Raw genomic sequence first — 24,382 nt, 5'->3', positions numbered from 1 at the left:
CCACAAACCCTACTCCTTTCTAGCACTGATGACATTACCTAGTTTGGGCCATGAAACATCTGCAAGCAAACAGCCAAACTCAGAGAGCACCAAGGGCCCCACAGTTCAACCCTGAGCTACAGATATTCTCCTTGGTTGCATTATAAGCCACCCAGACTGAGAATGAGTGGGTGGCCATATAAATTCTCACCAAACAAACAAATAACCACAAAAGGTCAACCTTCTGCTTTTATTCCATTGGCTACAGGGGAAAAAATGTCTCTCTCTCCAGAGAAAGCTGTCAACGTTTGATGAATCGGTCCATCAGCCCAAGTTTTGCAAAATATACCAGTTCAAATCTCCATCCAGCCATGCTTTGGAGAGGACAACATTTTCCCTACTCCGGTGGGAGATAGCTGAGGGCTCAACACTGTGGGGTGAAGTTTCGACGGATGTGCTGGTGGAAGAGTATCTTTACTTGAGGGAGACCTAATGTGCTTCCCCATGGAGAGAAGCAGCATCAGCAGAAGATTAATTATGAAGGAGCCTGAGTTGAATTGCAGCATTTGCCACCCAAGGATCTTTGATCCCCTCTCGGTTTTCATTCCCTTCTCGTGCTGCCAAACGTCACATAGTTTTATAAGGCTCAGAATAATTTTTAAAAAAAGATTCAAGGAAAGCATAAATAATAGAAGAGAACAGAGAGCACACGAGCGGTAGCATCACGCTCTGCTTCCAGGCCTACAGATGTTGAAAGGAGTCCATTAAAATAAAAATAAAAAACCTCAGAATAAAACTAGAAAGCTTTATTATGGTTTAATACTTCTTGGTAAAATGTGATCCTCTCAGGCAATTCTGCAAGGAGCTTTAAATCTTTCAGTCTAACTCAGGGGTCTTCAAACCTGGCCCTTTTATGACTTGGGGGATGGATGATAGAAGATGATAGATAGATAGATAGATAGATAGATAGATAGATAGATAGATAGATAGATAGATAGATAGATAGATTAGAGGGAAGGATGGATGGATACATGGATGGATGGATGGATGGATTAGAGGAAAGGAGGAATGGATAGATGGGATGGAGAGATGGGGGATAGATGATAGATAGATAGATAGATAGATAGATAGAGGAGGGATGGATAGATGGGGATGGAGATGAAGAAGTGGAAGGATAGATAGATAGATAGATAGATAGATAGATAGATAGATAGATAGATAGATAGATTAGAGGGAAGGATGGATGGATGGGTTAGAGGGAAGGAGGAATGGATAGATGGGATGGATGGATGGGGGGATAGACAATAGATAGATAGATAGATAGATAGATAGATAGATAGATAGATAGATAGATAGATAGATAGATAGATGAAGGAGGGATGGATAGATGGGGATGGAGGGATGAAGAAGTGGATGGATAGATAGATAGATAGATAGATAGATAGATAGATAGATAGATAGATAGATAGATAGATAGATAGATATAGATAGATAGCCTCCTTGATTCAAATCTTCCACTGAAGTGAGTGAGAAACATTTTAGTGCTACACATTCACAGAACATCGCTGCACATTAATAACCCAGTCCCAGACCTGACTTTATTTGAACCCAAGTTTGGTCAAGCAGCACCTACCGCAAAACTCCGGCTTCCTCCAGTCGATCAGCACTCCTTTGCGGGCACAAGCCATGGCGTAGGCCGAGACCGCCGCGCACAGGCAGTCTCTCCCATCCGAACAGGCGCAAACGTCGTAGCGGCAGTTCTTCAGGTAGGGGGAAGGGCTGACCTCAGGGTGGCAGGGCCCAAACAGGGCTGACAGCAGGATGGAGCAGGAGCTGTCTGCGTACCTGGCTGCAAGGAAAGCAGGTTCAACGCCGGAGCCACGGAGCACGAATTGCAACCCATCACTAATGACTGTGCTGCTTTGAGCATTGAGGGATTCTTTTACTTATGTTTCGAAAACGCCCGTCTCCCTCAAAGAGGGGCTCGGATCATTATTGCTGATCAGCCTTGCTTGTTTATCCAGTTTGGGTCACCATGATGTAGAAAAGATGTTGAGACTCTGGAAAAAGAGTGCAGAGAAGAGCAACAAGGATGATCAGGGGACTGGAGGCTAAAACATACAAGGAACGGTTGCTGGAATTGGGCATGTCTAGTTTAATGAAGAGAAGGACGAGGGGGGACAGGATAGCAGTCTTCCAGTATCTCAGGGGCTGCCCCAAAGAAGAGGGAGTCAAGCTATTCTCCAAAGCGCCTGAAGGCAGGACAAGAAGCAACGGATGGAGACTAGTCAAGGAGAGAAGCAACTATAAAACTAAGGAGAAATTTCCTGACAGTCAGAACAATTAACCAGTGGAACAACCTGCCTCCAGAAGCTGTGAATGTTCCATTACTGGAAGTTTTTAAGAAGAGACTGGACAGCCATTTGTTTCAGACTGGCTGTACAGTCTCATCTTAAAAACTTCCAGTGTTGGAGCATTCACAGCTTCTGGAGGCAGGTTGTTCCACTGGTTAATTGTCCTCACTGTTAGGAAATTCCTCCTTAGTTCCAGGTTGCTTCTCTCCTTGACTAGTTTCCATCCGTTGCTTCTTCTCCTGCCTTCAGGGCTTTGACTCCTTCTTCTTTGGGGCAACCCCTGAGATATTGGAACTCAGCTATCATGTCACTCCTCATCTTTCTCTTCATTAAACTAGACATACCCAATTCCAGCAACTGTTCCCTATATGTTTTAGCCTCCAGTCCCCTAATCATCTTTGTTGCTCTTCTCTGTAACCTTTCTAGAGTGTCGACATCTTATTTACATCGTGGTGACCAAAACCGGATGCCGTATTCCAAGTGTGGCCTTACCAAGGCCTTGTAAAGTGGTATTAACGCTTCACATGATCTTGATTCTATCCCTCTGTTAATGCAGCTTAGCACTGTGTTGGCTTTTTTGGCAGCTGCAGCACAAGGCTGGCTCCTGTTTAAGCGATTGTCCACTAGGACTCCGAGATCCCTCTCACAGTTGCCACTATTGAGCAAGGAACCATCTATACTACACCTGTACATTTGGTTTTTCTTACCTAAATTTAGGACCTTTCTTTTTTTCAACATTGAGTTCCATTTTTTTAGATAGCGCCCTTCTGTATTTTAAGCCTGTCTTCTGGAGTGTTGGCTATTCCTGCCAGTTTGGTGTCATCTGCAAATTTGATGAGTTCCCCATCTATCCCCTCGTCCAAATCATTGGTGAAAATATCGAAGAGCACGGGGCAGAGAGATGCAGGCAGAGAAACCAAATCGGGAAATCTCTTTTTAAGTATTTTTTTTAACGGTATGCACTGGGGAGAGGTAAGAAATAACCTTTCACCTTTTTGTTGTGTGTGTGTGTAGCCTTGGGTAGCCTGCCAAAGCAACATTCCAAAAGTGGGCCCAGCCAGGAAAAAAAAGAAGAAGAAGGTTGGGCCAAGATAATATCAAAACTCGTTCTAATGCAAAAAGTGGGTATTATGCATTTAATCACGTCCCGCTTTGGCCGTGCTAAAAGCGACAATCCAGCGCCTAAACCAGAATCCTGATTTAATGCACGGAGCGGCGTGGACTCTTGTCCCTCAAAGGTGCATCGGGAGAATTGTGTCTGCCTTTAACGTGCGCAAAACTCTCTGCTGGATTAAAATAAGACCCTGCTATTTTTCGTCACAGCCCACGAGGGCTCTGTCGCAAGCACGCCTACCTAAACGGGGATTGAGGCTACAGGAATTGCTGTCTTGTTTTTGCAGATCTTCACAGTCCCCCTTCAGCTTCCAAGAATTTCCAAAGTCCTCCACAAGGGTTTCCACCAGCCCAGAAGGAGTGAGAAAATCATCTCCTTGGTTGCCGTTGTAATTGCCACACAGACCACAAGTCTGTTCCGTGTATTCTGAAGATAACTAGAACAAAGGTGGGGGGGGGGGGAAAGGGGGAAAAAGCTTATTTTCCTTTGCAGGAGTTTGAAAAAGAAAACGAATCAAAAAAATAAAATAGTTGTACACAACTGGAAACGTCCACTAAACATGCCTGGGGTTAATAATCGCATTTATTTGACATCTAGGTAGCGTTTGTCTTACGACAGTTTTTTTATTAAAAAGTTTTAGAATACATTTTAACTTTAACAAACAACAAAAACAAAAACAAAAAGAAAGAAAAAGAAAAAAAAGGAAAGAAACCCCCCCCAGCCCCCTCCCCAACCCCACCCTCCCTTTCCCCTCCCCCCCCCACTTCCCAGAGCAGAATACAGGGTATAAAAATACTAACAATCATAATCTAGCTTACGCAAACAATCCTGAACTATATAGACTATCGAACTTTAACTCATATAGATAAACTCCAAACATATATATATATATCATATCAATAATTATTCAAAAACAAGATAATACTTTTCAATCTACCCAATAAAAACAATCACAAATAAACCAATTAATATCAATTGTCTAACGCTGTTCTTCTTCCCAACTAAGCTTTAAATTCATATTATCCTAATATATTATACAAGTTAAAATACCATAGATTACTTCCAAACTTAAAAAAAAAATTATATAGTCACATCATTCTTATGTTCTTATATTCTATTACCTACTCCAATATTGCCCATAAAAGTATTACAAATTAATTTCAATCACACATAACAGTTCACTTAACGGTCGTTAAGTGAAACATTGTTTAAGTGAATTTTGCTCCATGTTATGAACTTTCTTTCCACAGTTGTTAAGTGGAATCATTGAGGCTGTTAAGCGAGAAACACGGTTGTTAAGTGGATCTGGCTTTCCCCCATTGGCTTTGCTTGCCAGATGGCAGCAAAAAGGGGATCACGTAAATATGAGTCAGTTGCCCAGCATCTGACTTTTGATCATGTGACCACGGGGGAAGGCTGCAACGGTCGTTAAGTGTGAAAAACCTTTTTTCCCCAGTGCCGTCGTTAACTTTGAACCGTCACTAAGGGGACGGTTGTAAGTCCGAGGAGCACTTGTGCTTACAGACGGCTTCTTACACCAAAAGATCTCTTTAAGAGGCTCATAATTAAAACAGATGTACATTCCCTAATTCTTAATTTTTTTAAAAAAGGGAATGGGGGAAGAGTGAAAACACATGCCTCTCGCGTTCATTCCGGGAAATCCCAGATGGAAGAAAAAGTGAATTTTCTACAAGACCCTAAAACGGCAATTGTTTTGCTGAAAGAGGGACAGAGAGAAAAAAAAAACATTGTGAAACACAAACATCGCCACAAAAAAAAAGTCTTCCCGTGTTCAGGGTGCCTTCTGGGACCTTCCCCAATTGTTTGGACCCAACAAGCAGTTGGGGATGCAGTGTATGCCTCCCAGCATACACAAAGGACAGCACAGCAGGAGGCTGATGGTGCAGATCAGCAGAGGGGTTGGACAGCTCCGGGCGATGACTGCTCACGCAGGATAAGCCTAATGAGTTAAGCTGTTGACAGCTCCAGGCATGGTCAGCCTGGCGGGGAGCCAGGATCCAAACCCATTGTCACCTGCACTGGCAGGAATCCCAGGTTTGAACTGATTGGATGCCATCCACCTGGGCAGGTACAAATAGACGCCAGGCTTCCCTGTTTCCCCAGTTTGTTCTGTTCTGAATAAACTCATCGTTACCCCATCTCTGTGTCCGCCTCTCTGTGAAGCACGCGACTTTGCAGGGGATTTGCTAAAAAGCAAAACCACACACACAGCCTCATTATTTACTTCTAAAACTCCGCAGTTACTGAAAATGTGAGAGTAGAAACGCAGGTTTTTCCTGTCTGCTTATGCCATGGAGGTGAGGGGGGTGGAGTATCTTAAATTCAGGATCTTCTTCTTTTGGGATAAAAGTTCAAAAAAAAAAAAGTCTCACGGAAGGATTTATATTTTGCCCACAGCAGTTGGTCTTAACTGAGCCTGTATCGATCACTTACACCCCACAATGGAAAATTCTTCACACATAGTCCTGCATTTACAAATTTACATTTAGTGATGGTTCAAACTTAGAACGGTTCAAACTTAGAACTGACTCATACGTAGGACGGTTGCGGCACCCCGGGGGGGGGATTCACGCAATCCCCTTTTGCGACCTTCCGACAAGCAAAGTCAACGGGGGGGGGGGAACCGGATCCACTTCCCAGCCAGGTTACTAACTTATCAACTGCAGCGATTGGCCTAACGGTCATAAGATGGGGCAAAACTTGCTTAACTGCTATCTCGCTTAGCAACCAAAATTTTGGGTCCAGATGTGGCTGCGAAGTCAAGAACTAACTGTATATTTTAGTGCTGGCTACTTAAAGGACAGAGAATGAGGTGGCTGGATGGAGTCACTGAAACAGGAGGCGTGAGATTAGATGGACTCCAGAAGATGATAGAGGACAGGAAGGCCTGGAGGAACGTTGTCCATAGGGTCGCGATGGGTCGGACATGACTTCGCAACTAACAACAACAACACTTAAAGGATATCTCTAATTGATTTAGGTGGAGTCTGGTAACAGCTTTTCCAATTAAAGCGTCTTATTGAAAGTGAGACGCTTCTGGTTTTTATTTATTTATTGCTAGTATGCAGTTCTCTTCCGGTTTCGCTCTTCATTTCGCTTTGAGGTGTGTGTGTGTGTGTGTGTGTGTGTGTGTGTGTGTGTGTGTGTGAAGCACAAACAACCAGACCCACGTGTGCGGAGTCCAAGCTAACTCCTTTATTATGTTCTGCCTGTAATAAAGGAAACTCTATTATAGGCTGGTAGCTTTCGCTTGAGAACAATTAGATAAGGTTTCAAGGAACTTAAGAGTCAGTCCTAGTTCTTTTGTAGTGGCGCAGCGACTCCAGGCTATGTCTGCACTTGATCCCTCCTCCCGCCCAGGCTGGGTGCTTCCCAACGGTGTGATCCTCCAAAGCGGGAGAAATTTGGGGGATCTTTATCGCTGTCTCCCCAACAGCCTTAGATTCAAATGAACCAACCTGCTTTTCAAGACTTCAATGGCTTGCACCCAGTTCCATGACGCTGGGCTTAGGCTATTCCAAAGTCAGATAAAAGACGCAATGCCGTCCATTAATTATCAGGGAGCAGCTTCCACTGAACTCAACGAGTCTCCCTACTGAGTAAATGTGCAAAAGACTGCTCATTCCTTTAAGCTTATATATTATAAGCTTAATTTGCTTCATTCCTTTAAGCTTATATAAGCTTAATTTGCTTCATTCCTTTAAGCTTATGTACTATAAAACTCTACTCAGTTTAGACAGATTTACTTCTATGCAGATAAAAGCTCCAGGCAAATTTAAACATTTTCAAAAAAAAAAAAAAAGAATAGTTTCTACAAAAGAGTTACTGTTTTGATATTAATACTAAATATATCATGGTTATCAACTGCGAGAAAAGGGAGACGGGGCATATTAAATAATGCTGTAATTGGAGAGGGGGAAAAAGGGATTTCTGGGATTTTTAGGAACTTCTCTATTTTTTCATAATATTTTCCAATATATATTTCAGTGTATTTGTTGAAAACAGTGGCTGACCATCGAAGGTTGGGAAGGGCATGGAGGGAAAAGATGCCATTGTTTGAGAACGTAGCAGGAAACTCAGATTATGCAACATTTGTCATAAATATGTCTGCTGTGTTCATTGGGAATGACTCACTTCCCCCAATTGTCTAACATGTTTGGCACTGCCTCCTGTTGTGCCCTGGTCCTAAATTATTTTTTCATCCTCCAAAGCAACCATCCACCAATGGTGAAGAAACAGAAGCATTTGGGGGGGGGGGGAAACCCAGGGGAAAATTAGATGATGCATGGGAAAGAACGTAGCCGTTCTTTGTATGTTTTGGTCTCCAGGCCTTGGATCGTCTTAGTTGCTCTTCTCTGATTTTTTTTCCAAACTCTCAATATCTTTTTTGTGATAGGGTGACCAAAACTGGCTGCAGTATTCCAGGTGTGGCCTCACTAGGGCTTTATAAAGCGGTAGTAATACCTCACGTGATCTTGATTATTTGTGGATAATAACCACACATCTGCAAACTAGAAAACCACGCATTGCAAGGTTTTTGATGTGCCTCTACAATTAGCCCTGGCTTCCCCCTCAAGTTCAAATTGTTTATTTAGCTCTGCAAAATGGGCCAAATGTGGCACAGATCCTTTCGGAGTTGGCCAGTTGGTTTCTAATTCTGCAACTGGTCCTGACAGTGATTTGAATCTGAGGAAATTCTTCCTTGGCTTGAAAAAAGAATTCTCCCAATTCTGCAAACCCACAGAGAAGTTCCTGATCAAGGTTAAACCCCCCCCCCCAAAAGAAAACCCCATCTATTTTAATGTAATAACAATTAGCACGGATCGTCATCTTTTGAAATCAAGGAAAAAAGCCATCATACAAGAAAACACAAGTGACCTTTAAGAGCAAATTGGAACAGGAAATGATGTAAACAAGAATCTTTTACTCATAATTTCATGGAAAGAAAATATAAAGAGAGGAGAGAGAGAGAGTAGGGGGACAGTGTAGAATTTCACTATTATTTGGCCTTCTTTAATGAGACAAATCTACATGCAAGAATCGTGAAGTATAACGTGCTCCAGGAAAAGCAGTTGCTATTGAAGTTTTAGCGATGCTAAAAAAGCAGTCTGCTTGAGATTCCCCGAGTCTTACATCCTGGCTAGTCTTTTCTGCAATAATGAAACGTTAGAATTCGCCCACAGAGTTTATTGGTTTCTTGCAGAAAAAAATGTGCTATTTTTATTTAAAGTTATAATTATGTACCTTATATGAATATATGTATTACGAAGAGCAGCTGCAGAAATTAGACATGTCTAGCTTAATGAAGAGAAGGACGAGGGGGGACAGGATAGCAGTCTTCCAGTATCTCAGGGGCTGCCCCAAAGAAGAGGGAGTCAAGCTATTCTCCAAAGCCCCTGAAGGCAGGACAAGAAGAAGCAACGGATGGAAACTAATCAAGAAGAGAAGCAACCTGGAATTAAGGAGAAACTTCCTGACAGAACAATTAACCAATATAACAGAAGTTGCCTCCAGAAGTTGTGGGTGCTCCAACACTAAAAGCTTTTAAAAAGAGATTGGGCATTTGTCCAGAATGGTGTAGAGTTTCCAGCTTGTGCAGAGGGCTGGACTAGAAGACCTCCAAGGTCCCTTCCAATTCTGTTATATAAGTGCACGCTATACAATATAGCATAACACCCATCTTGCCAGTTATTCTTTTACCTCATTCCTCACCCTCAACTCCATGTTTTCTGCAACGACTGAAAGAACATGTACAGAGTGAGAAATGCTGTCAAAGGCTGTATCCACGTGAAACTCTTAACCATGGTTTAAGAAATTCTAAACTCAACATTCTAAGCTCGTACACTATTCTGTGCCTAACCAAACTTCCTGGAGTTGCCCAAATGTAAGGCAAAATGGGATCAATTTATTTAAGTTCAACATGTCATACAAACATTTCTATACCAGCACTTGAAAGGAGGACAAGAAGCAACGGATGGAAACTAGCCAAGGAGAGAAGCAACCTAGAACTAAGGAGAAACTTCCTGACAGTGAGAACAATTAACCAGTGGAACAACCTGCCTCCAGAGGCGGTGAATGCTCCAACACTGGAGGTTTTTAAGAAGAGACTGGACAGCCATTTGCCTGAAATGGTATAGGGTTTCCTGCCTTAGCAGGGGGTTGGACTAGATGACCTCCAAGGTCCCTTCCAACTTATTATTATTATTATTATTATTATTATTATTATTATTATTATTATTATTATTATTATTATTATTATTATTATTTCCATGTTTTTTTGAAAAACAATCAGGAATTCTACTGATCAATCTTATCCAAGTATAAAAATTGAGTCATTTTGGACATTTCATTAGTCCTTGGTTAGAAAACCAGCAAAAAATTAATAATAGTTCAGGATAGAACAAGAAAGCACTTAGGTGGGATTGCCAAAAAAACCCCTACGTAGATGGTTTCATGAAGTCAACAGTAAGTCTTCGTCTTTTGAAAAAAGAAATAAACATTTGACGTCTTCCCAGCTCTTGAGATATTTCAGCCTAGGAACTTGCTTTATGCATCCAATTTATGGTGGTAGATGGGAAAAGGGACAATTCAATCAACATGACCTTATCCCATGCACTCCAAACTTCAACTAAATTTATTTCCTGTCTCTTATAGGGCCTGAGGATTAACGCAGAATTGTTTTTTGTACCTGAAGAACTTTTGTCTTCAATAATAAACAAAACTGTACAAAACAAGGAAGCTTTTGTTTTTTTTACAACGAAAGATCTGAATTTTCATCTTAGTCATGCATAAAAAAAGCCAGCACAATCCTAGGCTGCATTGACAGTGGGATAGAAACAAGATCACATGAAACCCTAAGGCCACACCTGGAATACTGCGTCCAGTTTTGGTCACCATGATACATAAAAGATGTTGAGACTCTGGAAAGAGTGCAGAGAAGACCAACAAAGATGATCAGGGGGCTGGCGGCTAAAACATACAAAGAACGGTTGCAGGAATTAGGGATGTGTAGTAGTCTACTATAGAGAAGGACTAGAGGAGAGATGATAGCACTGTTGCAATATCTGAGTAGCTGCCACAAAGAACGGGGGGGGGGGGGGTCAACCTGTTCTCCAAAGTACTTGAGGACAGGAAACAATGGATGGAAACTGATCAAGGAGAGAAGCAACCTAGAACTAAGGAGAAATTTCCTGAAAGCGAGAACAATTAGTAAACAGTGCAACAAGTTGCCTTCAGACAATGTAAGAGCCTTGGTGGAGCAGTGGGCTGATGCCTCCTTAAGTATCACCAGCTGCCTGCAATTAGTGCAGGTTCGAGTCCCACCAGGCTCAAGGTTGACTCAGCCTTCCATCCTTCCCAGGTAGGTAAAATGAGGACCCAGATTGTTGGGGGCAATTAAGCTGACTTTGTAATAATGCCACTGTGAAAGCCCTAAGAAGCAGGCATATACATAGAATGAAGGCTACTGCTAAGCTTGTAAGCCGCCCTGAGTCTTCGGAGAAGGGCGGGATATAAATGGAATTTAAAAAAAAAAAAAATAAATAAATGTGGGTGCTCCATCACCGGAGGTTTTTAAAAAGAGACTGGACAATCTTTTTGCTTTTTTTCTGAAATGGTATAGGGTCTCCTACTTGAGCAGGAGGTTGGGCTAGAAGCCCTCAAACATTCCTTCCAACTCTTATTTTATTATAAACGTGGAACAGACAGGAGCCAATAGCCCATGGTCTGCTAGCCCAAGAATCAAGCTCAAAGGCTAATTTTATTACTGCCACTGTTTTATGTTCAGGTTAAAAGCTGGAATCTACCTGGTAGAGAAGAAATGGGATTTCACCATCTATGTCGGTGTACCCAGAAGTAGGTTCCACTGAAATCAATGGGAATTACACCCATGTGTCTTACATGGGCTGTCTCAAGGAAAAATCAAACCTTACACCTTGCCATGCAGAATCTTAAGTTCCGGGCTGTGAAGAGTAAAGTAGAGTAGAGTAGAGTAGAGTAGAGTAGAGTAGAGTAGAGTAGAGTAGAGTAGAGTAGAGTACAGTACAGTACAGTACAGTACAGTACAGTACAGTACAGTACAGTAGAGTAGATAGAGTGGAGTAGAGTAGAGTAGAGTAGAGTAGAGTAGAGTAGAGTAGAGTAGAGTAGAGTAGAAGCTGGAAGGGACCTTGGAGGTCTTCTAGTCCACCCCCCTGCTCAAGCAGGAGAGCCTACACCATTTCAGACAAGTGACTGTCCAGTCTCTTCCTAAAAACCTCCAGTGATGGAGCGCCCACAATTCCTGGAGGCAAGCAGTTCCACTGGTTGATTGTCCTCACTGTCAGGAAGTTTCTCCTTAGAAGAGTAGTATATTAATTAGCAAGCAAAACATTGTAGGAAGAGCTATGGAGGATCTAAACCTGCTACCTAGAGCAATTTACCAGAGACTGACCTTTTGAATTTAAACATAGAGAATAGGTTGTTGTTGTTTTTTCCCTCCCACAGCAAAGAAAAAAGACTTTCTGGATGAAGTGCGGCAGGTGGTAAATATTTTGCAGGGATCCTGTCTATCCAGAAGGAAAACCCCAGTGACCCTTACTCCACATAGTTATAAAAGGGATTGCAATTTTGAAGTCTAAATGACATTTATTGACCCTGAGGTGGGCTGCAAAATCAGGAGAGCTACTAGATGGCGCCCAAGACAGGATTGAGTCAATTTGCTGCCACCTGGAGTCCTCTTGGCGAGATCCTGAATCATACATGTATGACTTGACCTCACCACCCTCCCTCAGCTGGGCACAGGGAGAAAAATCAATATGCCAGCCACCCCTACACACACTCTCTCTCTCCCTCTCCCTCTCTCTCTCTCTCTCTCTCTCTCTCTCTCTCTCTCTCTTCTCTCTCTCTCTCTCTCCCCCTCTCTCTCTCTCTCACACACACACACCCTTGTGCATTCAGGGTTATCCTGTCAGCTAACTGCATCCTTACTTTAGTCCAAGGAAATTCCAGGGAAATGACTCAACTGGGTCCCAGCCAAAGGTCCCAAAGTTGCGTCCTCAAGGCTGAGACACTTTATTACAGAGAAATGTTTGGGAAACAAAACAGGACAGTTTTGACGTGTGAACCCAGTGTCTAAATGCCAGACGTTGCTCCATGCTCAGATTTTCCAACAAGCCACGGTCGGGTAACCTAGCTTGAACTAAGGAGAAATTTCCTGACAGCGAGGACAATGAACCAGTGGAACCACCTGCCTCCAGAAGCTGTGGATGCTCCAACACTGGAAGTTTTTCAGAAGAGACTGGACAGCCCTTTGTCTGAAATGGTGCAGGGTTTCCTGCCTGAGCAGGAAGGTTGGACTAGAAGACCTCCAAGGTCCCTTCCAACTCTGTTATTGTATTGTGTGGTTTTTCTCCTTAAAAAAAATATGGAAACACAGGAGAAAGAAGGAAAAATTTACTCTTACCTTCATTACAAGGGTTCCCAGCCCGTCCCAGTCCAGATGCATATTCTCCTTATAGCTGAGGCGAACAGCTGGCAGCACCGTATGCTGGATGTGCAGGGCATCTGGAAGAAACAAGGGCACGGCCATTAGCAACTCAGCCAATGGCCCTTCCAGACTCCCCTTCTGTGAAAAAGGCAACCAGGATTGACCTCATTTGATCCCTGGAAGCTCATTCTTCCAACAAAAAGGAAGGAAAAAAAACTGCAATTCCGTTGGAAGTCTCCTAAGAAACCAGCAAGAGTTCTACGTGCCTTTGCTTGTATAAAGCATGTATATATTGCTTCTCCTGTTTTAAACATCTGAAATTGCTAAGGTTCCTTCTTTAACCCTTTTTTTACTGCAAATTCAGCAGCTGGAGGTCATCACAGCAGAAACTGCATCAAGTCAATTGATGCTGCTCCTCCCTTTCTAAAGAAACAAAGACCATCCAAAAATAATAATAATAATTTCTCTTTCCAAGAAGCAAAAAGTTAATAAGGGGGTGGGGAGTATTTATGGAATACTCCGGATTTATGGAACCATCTTCCGGTTGAGCTCAGGATGGCGCCTGACCTCCGCTCCTTCCGGCGCGATCTAAAGACTTACCTCTTCGAACAAGCTGGCCTGGCATGATGGGTGATGGGTTTGGGTTTTATTAATGTGTTTTAACTTTTTTTATTGTGTTTTAACTTATTGTAAGAGTTGTGGGCATTCTGTTTAATCTTTTTTAATTTTTGTATTTTGTATTTTGTCTTTTAACATGCATTGCCCTGTTCACCGCCCTGAGTCCTTCGGGAGGGCGGTATATAAATAAAATTATTATTATTATTATTATTATTATTATTATTATTATTATTATTATTATTATTATTATTAATAATAATAATAATAATAATAATAATAATAATAATAATAATAAAGGCTTCAGAGCTTCCCCCTCCCCCAGGAGTTTTTCAATGCTGGGTGCAAACAAAACCTAGTGCTTGATCATTTGAGTAAAAAATGAAGCTCAGTTAATTTAACGTAGCCCAGGGGTCTTCCAACTTGGCCCTTTGATGACTCGTGGGCTTCAACTCCCAGAATTCCTCAGTCAGGCACAATGGCTGAGCAATTCTGGGAGTTGAAGTCCACAAGTCATCAAAGGGCCAAGTTGGAAGACCTCCGGTATAGAGTATGGAGAGAATAGAGTTGGAAGGGACCTTGGAGGTCTTCTAGTCCAGCCCCCTGCTCCAGCAGGAGAACCTATACCTCTTCAGACAAGTGACTGTCTAGTCTCTTCTTGAAAACCTCCAGTGATGGAGGAGACACAACTTCTGGTGGCAAGCTGTTCCACTGGTTGATTGTCCTCCCTGTTAGGAAGTTTCTCCTTAATTCCGGGTTGCTTCTCTCTTTGGTCAGTTTCCAACCATTGTTTTTTCTGCCTTCTGGTGCTTTGGAGAATAGGTTGACCCCCTCTTCTTTGTGGCAGCCCCTCAAATATTGAAACATTGCTATCAAGTCACCCCTGTTCCTTCTTTCCTTTAGACTAGCCAAACCCAAGTCCTGCAGCCGTTCTTCGTATGCTTTAGTCTCCAGGCCTTGGATCCTCTTAGTTGCTCTTCTCTGCACTTTTGCCAAAATCTCAATGTTTGTTGCCTTGAGTTACTTATACAATAATAAAGGCAGGATGTAAATCTAATAAATAAAATATCATGTGTCCACATATGCAGCCTTCCCAGTCCTGATCAAAGCCTGTCCACTTATTTGCTAGCCAGCAGGGAGGTGTAGATGATTTAAAGATGCGATAGCAGTCTTCCAATATCTCAGGGGCTGCCCCAAAGAAGAGGGAGTCAAGCTATTCTCCCAAGCGCCCGAAGGCAGGGCAAGAAGCAACGGATGGAAACTCATCAAGGAGAGAAGCAACCTGGAACTAAGGAGGCATTTCCTCACAGTTAGAACAATTAATTGATGGAATGGCTTGGCTTCAGAAGTTGTGGGTGCTCAATCACTGGAGGTTTTTAAGAAGAGATGGACAGTCATTTGTCTGAAATGATATAAGGTTTCCTGCCTGAGCAGGGGGTTGGACTAGATGACCTCCAAGGTCCCTTCCAACTCTGTTATTCTGTTAAAAAAATACCCAGGTGCTCTACAGTTAAAGGCCCTAATGCAGAGGTGTCAAACTCAATTTCATGGAGGGCCGCATCAGCATTGCGGTTGCCCTCAAGGGGCCGGGTGGGTATGGCCAGGGTGGGCGGGGCCTATTGGGTGGCCATGGCTGGAGTACGTATGGCCTACTGGGTGGCCATGGCTAGCTCTACATGATTTGCATCAAGGGTGCCTATGGGGGCCTGGGCAAGAGTGGGACAGATCTGAGGGTCTCTGGCAGGAGGAGGGTCTCTGGGCCAAGGCCAAGGCAGGGGGGGCCATTCCCTCACTGTTTCCAAGATGGCTTCGCGGGCCACATGAAACCACTTCGTGGGCCGGATCTGGCCCCCGGGCCTTGTGTTTGACATGTCTGCCCTAATGGAACAGATAACTTTGTTCTCATTCCAAAAAAAAAAAGTTACCACAGCAAAACACATGACAACTCGCATGATTCTCAGCAGCAACCTATGACGGTTAAATCAGTCTGAAATTGAACCAATCTACGGAAAGCCATCTCAAGGTCTTAAGACAGCCACGTTTAGGTCAAAACACCCACAGTTCTTTTGCAATCCTCCCTTCCCTTCTGGTAAGGAAATGGAGGTGGAGCAGTTGTGACCCTTACTCACAACTCCCTTCCAGTTCAACGACAAAGGAACCGAAGGGAGCACGCTCATATTTTTCTTTTCCCGAATTTCCCCAGAAACAGCAGCTGGTTGTGGAAAACAAAGCAAAATGTTTCAGCTTCCCCTCCAGGATAGAATATGATCTAACACATAGTTCTTCACGGCAGTTAGTGGTTACTGGAAATTGATTTTCAAATGCTCAAGGCAAATGACCGGTTTCCTTAAAATCTGTTGTTGCTGGGTGTTGTTTTTTTTGCAGAGGTCCAATTTCCCCTTCGTTTGCTTTCACCCTGCCTCTCTTGGAAGTTAAACCTTTTTCCTAAGCCAAGGATGCATCCATTTCACTTTCTGCTGTAGGTTTCCAATTGTGCCCCAGATCCTGGGGAACAGAGATGAGGGAAACAGACTAGCCCAGGGGTCTTCCAACTTGGCCCTTTGAGGAGTTGTGGACTTCAACTCCCAGAATCCCTCAGCCAGGGTGAAGGAACTATGACCCTTTCATGACTGGTGGACTTCAACTCCCAGAATTCCTCAGCCAGGGTGAGGGAACTATGACCCTTTCATGACTGGTGGACTTCAACTCCCAGAATTCCTCAGCCAGGGTGAGGGAACTATGACCCTTTCATGACTGGTGGACTTCAACTCCCAGAATTCCTCAGCCAGGGTGAGGGAACTATGACCCTTTTATGACTGGTGGACTTCAACTCCCAGCATTCCTCATCCAGCGTGCCTGGCTGCGGAATTCTGGGAGTTGAAGTCCACAAGTCATCAAAGGGCCAAGTTGGAAGACCCCTGGACTAGCCCATCCCAGGAAGCAAAATCTGAAGTCTCCAAAGCTGCATAAGACCTCCTGAACTTTCTTTATCCCACTGAATGTCTAGGGAGCTTCTCAGTCCTCCATGTCCCGGTTGTCCCAAAGATGATTTTTCCCCAGGAGGCAACTGGAGGCTTATCTATGTCGTCAGATAAGAGTTCCAAGAAGGCTCCACACCCATTTGCATATCTACTCAGGTGACCCTGAGGTGCTTCATCGCTGGAGGCTTTTAAGAAGAGACTGGACAGCCCCTTGTCTGAAATGGTCTAGGGTCTCCTGCTTGAGCAGGGGGCAGGACTAGAAGACCTCCAAGGGCCCTTCCAGCTGTATCCTGATTGATTGAGATGTTTGGGGAGCCATCGTTCCCCGCCCCGTGAGCTGGACGCCTTCCTCCTGCAGAGGCAGAAGATGATGACATGAGCAAGAAGGCTACGCACTTAGTATGAAGGGAATCTGAACATCTTGGCCATTCACAGAAACACCTCCGCCGTGTTTCAGTTTGATGGTGAGGTTCTCCTCCTGGAGCTGCACGGAGACTGAGCGGGTGCACACCGCGTCACGGTCATCAGCACACTGGAGAGACAGGGAGAAGGACATTTTAGTTTAGATGTAGCTTCGGTAGTTCAGTGGCAGGAATGGAATCTCAACCTCTCCCTCTCCCTCTCTCTCTCTCTTTCTCTTTCTCTTTCTCTCTCTCTCTCTCTTTTTGTCTCTTTCTCTCTTTCTCTCTCTCTCTATGTCTCTGACTTTCTCTCTTTCTCTGTCTCCCCCTCTCCTCTCTGTCTCCCTCTCTCTCTCTGTCTCTCTGTCTGTCTCTCTGTCTCTGTGTGTGTGTATTTCTCTCTTTTTTTCTCTGTCTCTCTCTCTGTGTATCTCTCTTTTTCTGTTTCTGTCTCTCTCTCTTTCTCTCTCTGTCTCTTTCTTTCTCTGTGTGTCTCTCTCTCTCTCCCTCTCTGTCACTCTCCTTCTCTTTGTCACTCTCTCCTTCTCTCTCTCCTCTCTCTCTCTCTCTCTCTCTCTCTCTCCCTCCCTCTCTCTCTCTCTCATCTGTATTAAAATCTATATCACTATGAATGAGGTGAGGACGTGGATCCTCAGGAGGGATGGGCTGCATTCTAGAGGAGTAAGAGACAACTCAACCCAGACATTTTGTGTGAGAGAAAGAGGCTGAAGACAGCTCCTTCCCAATAGTCCACAGAGTAGATTTGTAGATGTAGACAGTAGAACAAAGAAATGATCAGATAACAGGCATGCTTAATGTTCCCAAGACCAGAAAAATGTACACATATGCTTCAGATAGATTGGGCATTTCTCCCCCCACCACCACCACCCATTTTTAAGATCAGTCCCAGCTGCTGCCTCCTTCCAGGTGCAACTGGCTTGAGTTTCTACACCCTAAAGAGTTTAGGAGCTCCCCACCTCAACGTGAATTTGCCCCAAGCATTAAGCTGCCCAAAGGATGTCTTGTTAAAAATGCTCTTGGTTTCAGGTTTGTGGAGAAGAATTTTCAGCTGCAGGTACTTTCCTGGGAATTTTTGATGGGAGGTGGTAAGGAGGTGGGATTACAGGAGGGAGGGGTTGCAGCCAAGAGGAGTAAGAGGCAACTCAGTTCAGATATCATGGGTGAGAGAAAGAAGGCAGGGACAGCTCTTTCCTAATCATCTACAGAGCATATTGTAGACCAGGGGTCTTCAAACTTGGCCCTTTTATGACTGGTGGACTTCAGCTCCCAGAATTCCTCAGCCAGCATGCCTGGCTGAGGAATTCTGGGAGTTGAAGTCCACCAGTCATAAAAGGGCCAAGTTAGAAGACCCCTGCTTGTGGACTTCAACTCCCAGAATTCCTCAGCCAGCGTGCCTGGCTGAGGAATTCTGGGAGTTGAAGTCCACCAGTCATAAAAGGGCCAAGTTAGAAGACCTGTGTTGTAGCGTCCTCAATTTGGCAAGATTCTGTCTACAGGTATTAACTCATCTTGGAAGAAACACCACCTGTCACTCTTGGTTTTGGACCCTGAGGGAATTACTCTCTGCCCCAATCTGCTCCATCCTTATAACAAAATTTCAAAACCTGGCTTCAGCCGGGCCTTCTCCATATTACAGAATAACAACAGAGTCGGAAGGAGATCTTCTAGTCCCAAACCCCTATATATACTCTATATACCATTTTGGACAAATGGTGGTTCTCTATCGGTGATCTCTGCTTCCAATGCAAATCGGTCAAAGGGAACTTTAATTTATCCTCTTATTTTGAATTTAGGTTTTGCCGGCAGCCTCGACAACGTGGCACGGTGAGGGGGAGGAACGTGGAAAGACACAGCCTAAATTGAACGCATACTTCGGTGAAACACATGTTAAAAGGGAAACAGCCCATTTGCAGATGGGAATATGGCAGTAGCCCCAATCAGCTGCTGTCCAGATGTTTTCAAACAACGGTCACACTGCATGATTAGTCCGCGTAGCTACTGTCTGGACTGTAAAACATCCAGGAGCGACCAGATTTGTAAAATTGCAACCCGCTTTGTGACTAAGCTCGTTTTCCAAAAGCAATGACATTTATTAACGAGCTACTGTAGTCCATGCCATAACTTGGTTTCACAGTGAAGTAAATGAGCTGAGCTGCTGCCGAGTAAATCTAATCTTAATTAGTTGGTGGAACAGCTTGCCACCAGAAGTTGCGGGTGTTCCAACACTGGAGGCTTTTAAGAAGACATTGGACAACCCTTTGTCTGAAATGGTGTAGGATCTCCTGCCTGAGCAAGGGGTTGGACTAGAAGACCTCCAAGGACCCTTCCAACTCTGTTGTTCTGTTCATCTCAATGCTATCATGCTTGATCAGTGTCCTTCAGTTGATCGTGTATTTCCTTGTTCACAATTCACAGCTTCTGCTTTCCTACTTGACGTCTATTGTTGTGGGCCATAAAACGTTGCTCTTTCTAAGACTTTCCCACGTTCCCTATTTCAACAGACAATATTTTCTGTTCTCAGAAGTTCCGAGTTCCGAATCCGTTTCTCAAAGAGGAGGGTGATTCCTTCTCAGCAGGCCCCTTGCCAAAGAAGCAACAGAAAAATTGTGGGTTTGTGGCCTCTCCTTCCTTCCTGATTCTCTACATCAGCATGGATGCAAAACAGTTTTAGCACAAGACAGATTTTGACACATATTGTTCTGTACCAGCCTGTTACCGGCCCTGCAGAAAAGGCAGGGACAACCCCTTTTACAATAAGGCAAGAGGCTGGAATTACGCCTGCCAAATTTATAGCTACAAAAACAAACAAGACACGAACCAAGAAACAGGAGCTTTAACAAACATGAACCATCCGAGCGGTTGCCTTCAGCAAACCAGCCCTCCCACACATTCCCCTTAAATACAGTTCAGGGCGTGGCTTCTCTCTGCCTCCTTCCGAGGTGCCCCATTGCCTTCCTCTGTTTACTCCTAATTGACTGCCTCCTGCGTCGGGCGTCCTTGAACAGGGCCAGCTGTGGGTCATCTTCATCCACGCTGTCAGGCTCACACAGCTGGGTCTCCGTGGTGACCAGGTGGGAGGGGCCTGGCTGAGGGCTCTCATCAGCAAGATCTTCAACCCCCTCAGCAAGGTCTTCAACACCCCCCTCCTCCTCCTCTGAGTCGTCCGACCCAACTGCTGAACCCACAGGCTGACCCTGAATCACAACACATATCCCATGTTCGCTACTGGATGAAAGCCACACTTAACCTTTGTGTGGGACTCAGAGACAAATGAAATTTGAGGGTTAAATTTAAATTCACTGACAAAGAACTAAAGGGAGACTAGTGCAGCAGTATGTAGGAGGAAGCAGTACGCTCCTTCCCATATTTTGGGGTTAGATCAGGTTGCCCTGGTAGACCGGCCTCACCGGAAAACACACCAATGAAATGTGTTTTCGTTTAAATAAAACACACATATATGGCTTCCTTAAATACTCTTAAAATGAGGATCTTCAAATATTTAATGGTTTTGCTTCTTGCCTTCAACCTTACAATGAGTGGTAACTTTGAGAAAGGTTAGGGGTGGGGAAGGGGGGACTGGGGCTGTGATTGCGTACCTCTGAACTGACTTTTTTGAGGTGAGAGAATGGAGAACTATTCTGTGGGGTCCGTGATGCTCTATGAGCTGGGTGGTTTTCTTGCAGACATTTCGTGACCCAACTAGGTAACATCATCAGTGCTAGAAGGGAGTGACATCTGTCAAATGGAGGAGGAGGAGGAGGAGGAGGAGAACTGTGGGGTCCTTGGTGCTTTCTGACGTTGGTTGTTTTCTTGCAGACGTTTCATTGCCAAACTAGGTAACACCATCAGGGCTAGAAGGTAGTGGGGTTTGTGGAGAGGAGGAGGAGGAGGAGGAGGAGGAGGAGGAGGAGGAGGAGGAGGAGGAGGAGGAGAACTGTGGGGTCCTTGGTGCTGTCTGACGTTGGTTGTTTTCTTGCAGACATCTCATCACCCAACTAGGTGACACCATCAGTGCTAGCCCTGAGCTACAGATTTTCTATCGGAGACCTATTCCCTGGTACCCACATTTTTTTTTCCACCAGCATTTTCTCTTTCAACAAAAATGCTCTTACCTGGACTGTCTCAATGAAGACCGAAAAGGAGCTACCCGCGCAGTCTGCAGCAAACAAGTAATGGCAGATTCCACTGAAGGTGAAATGTTTGTTGTCAAAGCTTTTGAAATGGGACTGGCCAGTGACAGAGCACTCTCCTGGAACAGGAAAATTCAAAGGCTTACTTGCAAATAAATTGCACGTCACAATTTTACATTAAACGAAATTCTCTGCTTTGGTTAAAATAATAATAAAGAAGGAACACATGTTCTCGATGTCAAATAATTGCGTGCTTGATTTGTTTGTGGTCAGAGTCTAAAGCTTTACTGAATTTCAGTGACATTATCAGAAAACTCTCTGGCCCAGCCTTGGTGGAGCGGTGGGCTAATGCCTCCTTAAGTAACACCAGCTGCCTGCAATTAGTGCAGGTTCGGGTCCCACCAGGCTCAAGGTTGACTCAGCCTTCCATCCTTCTGAGGTAGGTAAAATGAGGACCCAGATTGTTGGGGGCAATAAGCTGACTTTGTTATAATGCCGCTTGGGGTGTGTGTGAAAGCCATAATAAGCAGGCATATACATAGAATGAAGGCTGCTGCTAAGCTTGTAAGCCTCCCTGAGTCTTCGGAGAAGGGCGGGATATAAATGGAATTAAAATAAAAATAAATAAATAAATATTTCTCTTTCCCCTCACACCTAAAACTGATTCACGAAAAGCATCTTTAGATAGAAGGGGAACTCATCAAATTTGCAGAGGATACCAAACTGGAAGGAGCAGCCAACAGTTTAGAACAGAAGTCCCCAACCTTTTGGGCACCAGGGACCGGTTCCGTGGAGAGAGGTTTTTCCGTGGACCAGAGAGTGCGTGGTTTGTGTGCTGTCTGCATCCCACGGATGGGGCTTTGCTTGTTTGTGCGGACTGGTTGCTGGCATGCCGCAGCCCGCTACCGGTCCACGGACCGGGGGTTGGGGACCCCTGCTTTAGAATATAGACTCAAGATCCAGTAGGATCTTGACAGGCTTGAGCAATGGGCCCTAGCCAACAAAATGCAACTCGTTGGTAATAAAAGCAAGGTGTTACACTTAGGCAAGGAAATCCAAATACACAAATATAGAACAGGTAGTAACTGACTCAACAGCATTACGTGTGAGAGGAATCTCAGAGTCCTAGTGGACAATCCCTTAAATGGGATCCAGCCGTGTGCTGTGGCTGCCCAAAAAAAAAGTCCAGTGCAGTTCTAGGCTGCATCAAGATAGAATCAAGATCACTATGAATTGTTGATACCGCTTTATAATATCTGGGAAGACCACACTTGGAATACTGCATCAGTTTTGGTCAACACAATACAAAACAGATGTTGAGACTCTAGAAAGAGTGCAGAGAAGAGCAACAGAGACGATTGAGGGGCTAGAGGCTAAAAAGTAATGAATAATGGTTGCAGGAATGGGGTATGTCTACTCTAAAGAAGAGGAGGACCAGGGGCAGTGGTGGCATTCAGCCGGTTCACGTCATTTCGGCAGAACCGGTAGCTAATTTTTTGTCGCCCAGGCCCAGAACGGACTTCCGGAAGTGGCATCCACACAGAGAAACCAGTTGTTCACCTATTTGAATCCCACCACTGTAGGTAGGTAGGTAGGTAGGTAGGTAGATAGATAGATAGATGATAGATAGATAGATAGATAATAGATAGATAGATACAGGGAGTGCAGAATTATTAGGCAAGTTGTATTTTTGAGGATTAATTTTATTATTGAACAACAACCATGTTCTCAATGAACCCAAAAAACTCATTAATATCAAAGCTGAATATTTTTGGAAGTAGTTTTTAGTTTGTTTTTAGTTATAGCTATTTTAGGGGGATATCTGTGTGTGCAGGTGACTATTACTGTGCATAATTATTAGGCAACTTAACAAAAAACAAATATATACCCATTTCAATTATTTATTTTTACCAGTGAAACCAATATAACATCTCAACATTCACAAATATACATTTCTGACATTCAAAAACATAACAAAAACAAATCAGTGACCAATATAGCCACCTTTCTTTGCAAGGACACTCAAAAGCCTGCCATCCATGGATTCTGTCAGTGTTTTGATCTGTTCACCATCAACATTGCGTGCAGCAGCAACCACAGCCTCCCAGACACTGTTCAGAGAGGTGTACTGTTTTCCCTCCTTGTAAATCTCACATTTGATGCTGGACCACAGGTTCTCAATGGGGTTCAGATCAGGTGAACAAGGAGGCCATGTCATTAGATTTCCTTCTTTTATACCCTTTCTTGCCAGCCACGCTGTGGAGTACTTGGACGCGTGTGATGGAGCATTGTCCTGCATGAAAATCATGTTTTTCTTGAAGGATGCAGACTTCTTCCTGTACCACTGCTTGAAGAAGGTGTCTTCCAGAAACTGGCAGTAGGACTGGGAGTTGAGCTTGACTCCATCCTCAACCCGAAAAGGCCCCACAAGCTCATCTTTGATGATACCAGCCCAAACCAGTACTCCACCTCCACCTTGCTGGCGTCTGAGTCGGACTGGAGCTCTCTGCCCTTTACCAATCCAGCCACGGGCCCATCCATCTGGCCCATCAAGACTCACTCTCATTTCATCAGTCCATAAAACCTTAGAAAAATCAGTCTTGAGATATTTCTTGGCCCAGTCTTGACGTTTCAGCTTGTGTGTCTTGTTCAGTGGTGGTCGTCTTTCAGCCTTTCTTACCTTGGCCATGTCTCTGAGTATTGCACACCTTGTGCTTTTGGGCACTCCAGTGATGTTGCAGCTCTGAAATATGGCCAAACTGGTGGCAAGTGGCATCTTGGCAGCTGCACGCTTGACTTTTCTCAGTTCATGGGCAGTTATTTTGCGCCTTGGTTTCTCCACACGCTTCTTGCGACCCTGTTGACTATTTTGAATGAAACGCTTGATTGTTCGATGATCACGCTTCAGAAGCTTTGCAATTTTAAGAGTGCTGCATCCCTCTGCAAGATATCTCACTATTTTTGACTTTTCTGAGCCTGTCAAGTCCTTCTTTTGACCCATTTTGCCAAAGGAAAGGAAGTTGCCTAATAATTATGCACACCTGATACAGGGTGTTGATGTCATTAGACCACACCCCTTCTCATTACAGAGATACACATCACCTAATATGCTTACTTGGTAGTAGGCTTTCGAGCCTATACAGCTTGGAGTAAGACAACATGCATAAAGAGGATGATGTGGTCAAAATACTCATTTGCCTAATAATTCTGCACTCCCTGTAGATAGATAGATAGATAGATAGATAGATAGATAGATAGATAGATAGATAGATAGATAGATAGATAGATAGATAGATAGAT

At 44.0% G+C, this 24,382-nt stretch overlaps 1 protein-coding gene across 1 annotated transcript in view; it reads right to left on the bottom strand.

Annotated features, from left to right (window-relative positions):
• The window catches only part of LOC310642722 (von Willebrand factor-like), a 131,763-nt gene that overhangs the window by 86,533 nt on the left and 20,848 nt on the right, over positions 1-24,382 (bottom strand). Inside the window, 6 exon segments of the mRNA XM_083366609.1 lie at positions 1,613-1,828; positions 3,688-3,883; positions 12,911-13,011; positions 16,927-17,062; positions 21,065-21,201; positions 21,802-21,805. Of these exon segments, the coding sequence (XP_083222735.1) occupies positions 1,613-1,828; positions 3,688-3,883; positions 12,911-13,011; positions 16,927-17,062; positions 21,065-21,201; positions 21,802-21,805 (790 nt within the window).

Source organism: Vipera ursinii (assembly GCF_947247035.1).
Source record: "Vipera ursinii genome assembly, chromosome: 6".
Taxonomy (NCBI): domain Eukaryota; kingdom Metazoa; phylum Chordata; class Lepidosauria; order Squamata; family Viperidae; genus Vipera; species Vipera ursinii.
Note: the sequence above shows the minus strand (reverse complement) of the source record. Positions and strands in the feature narration are given on the sequence as shown.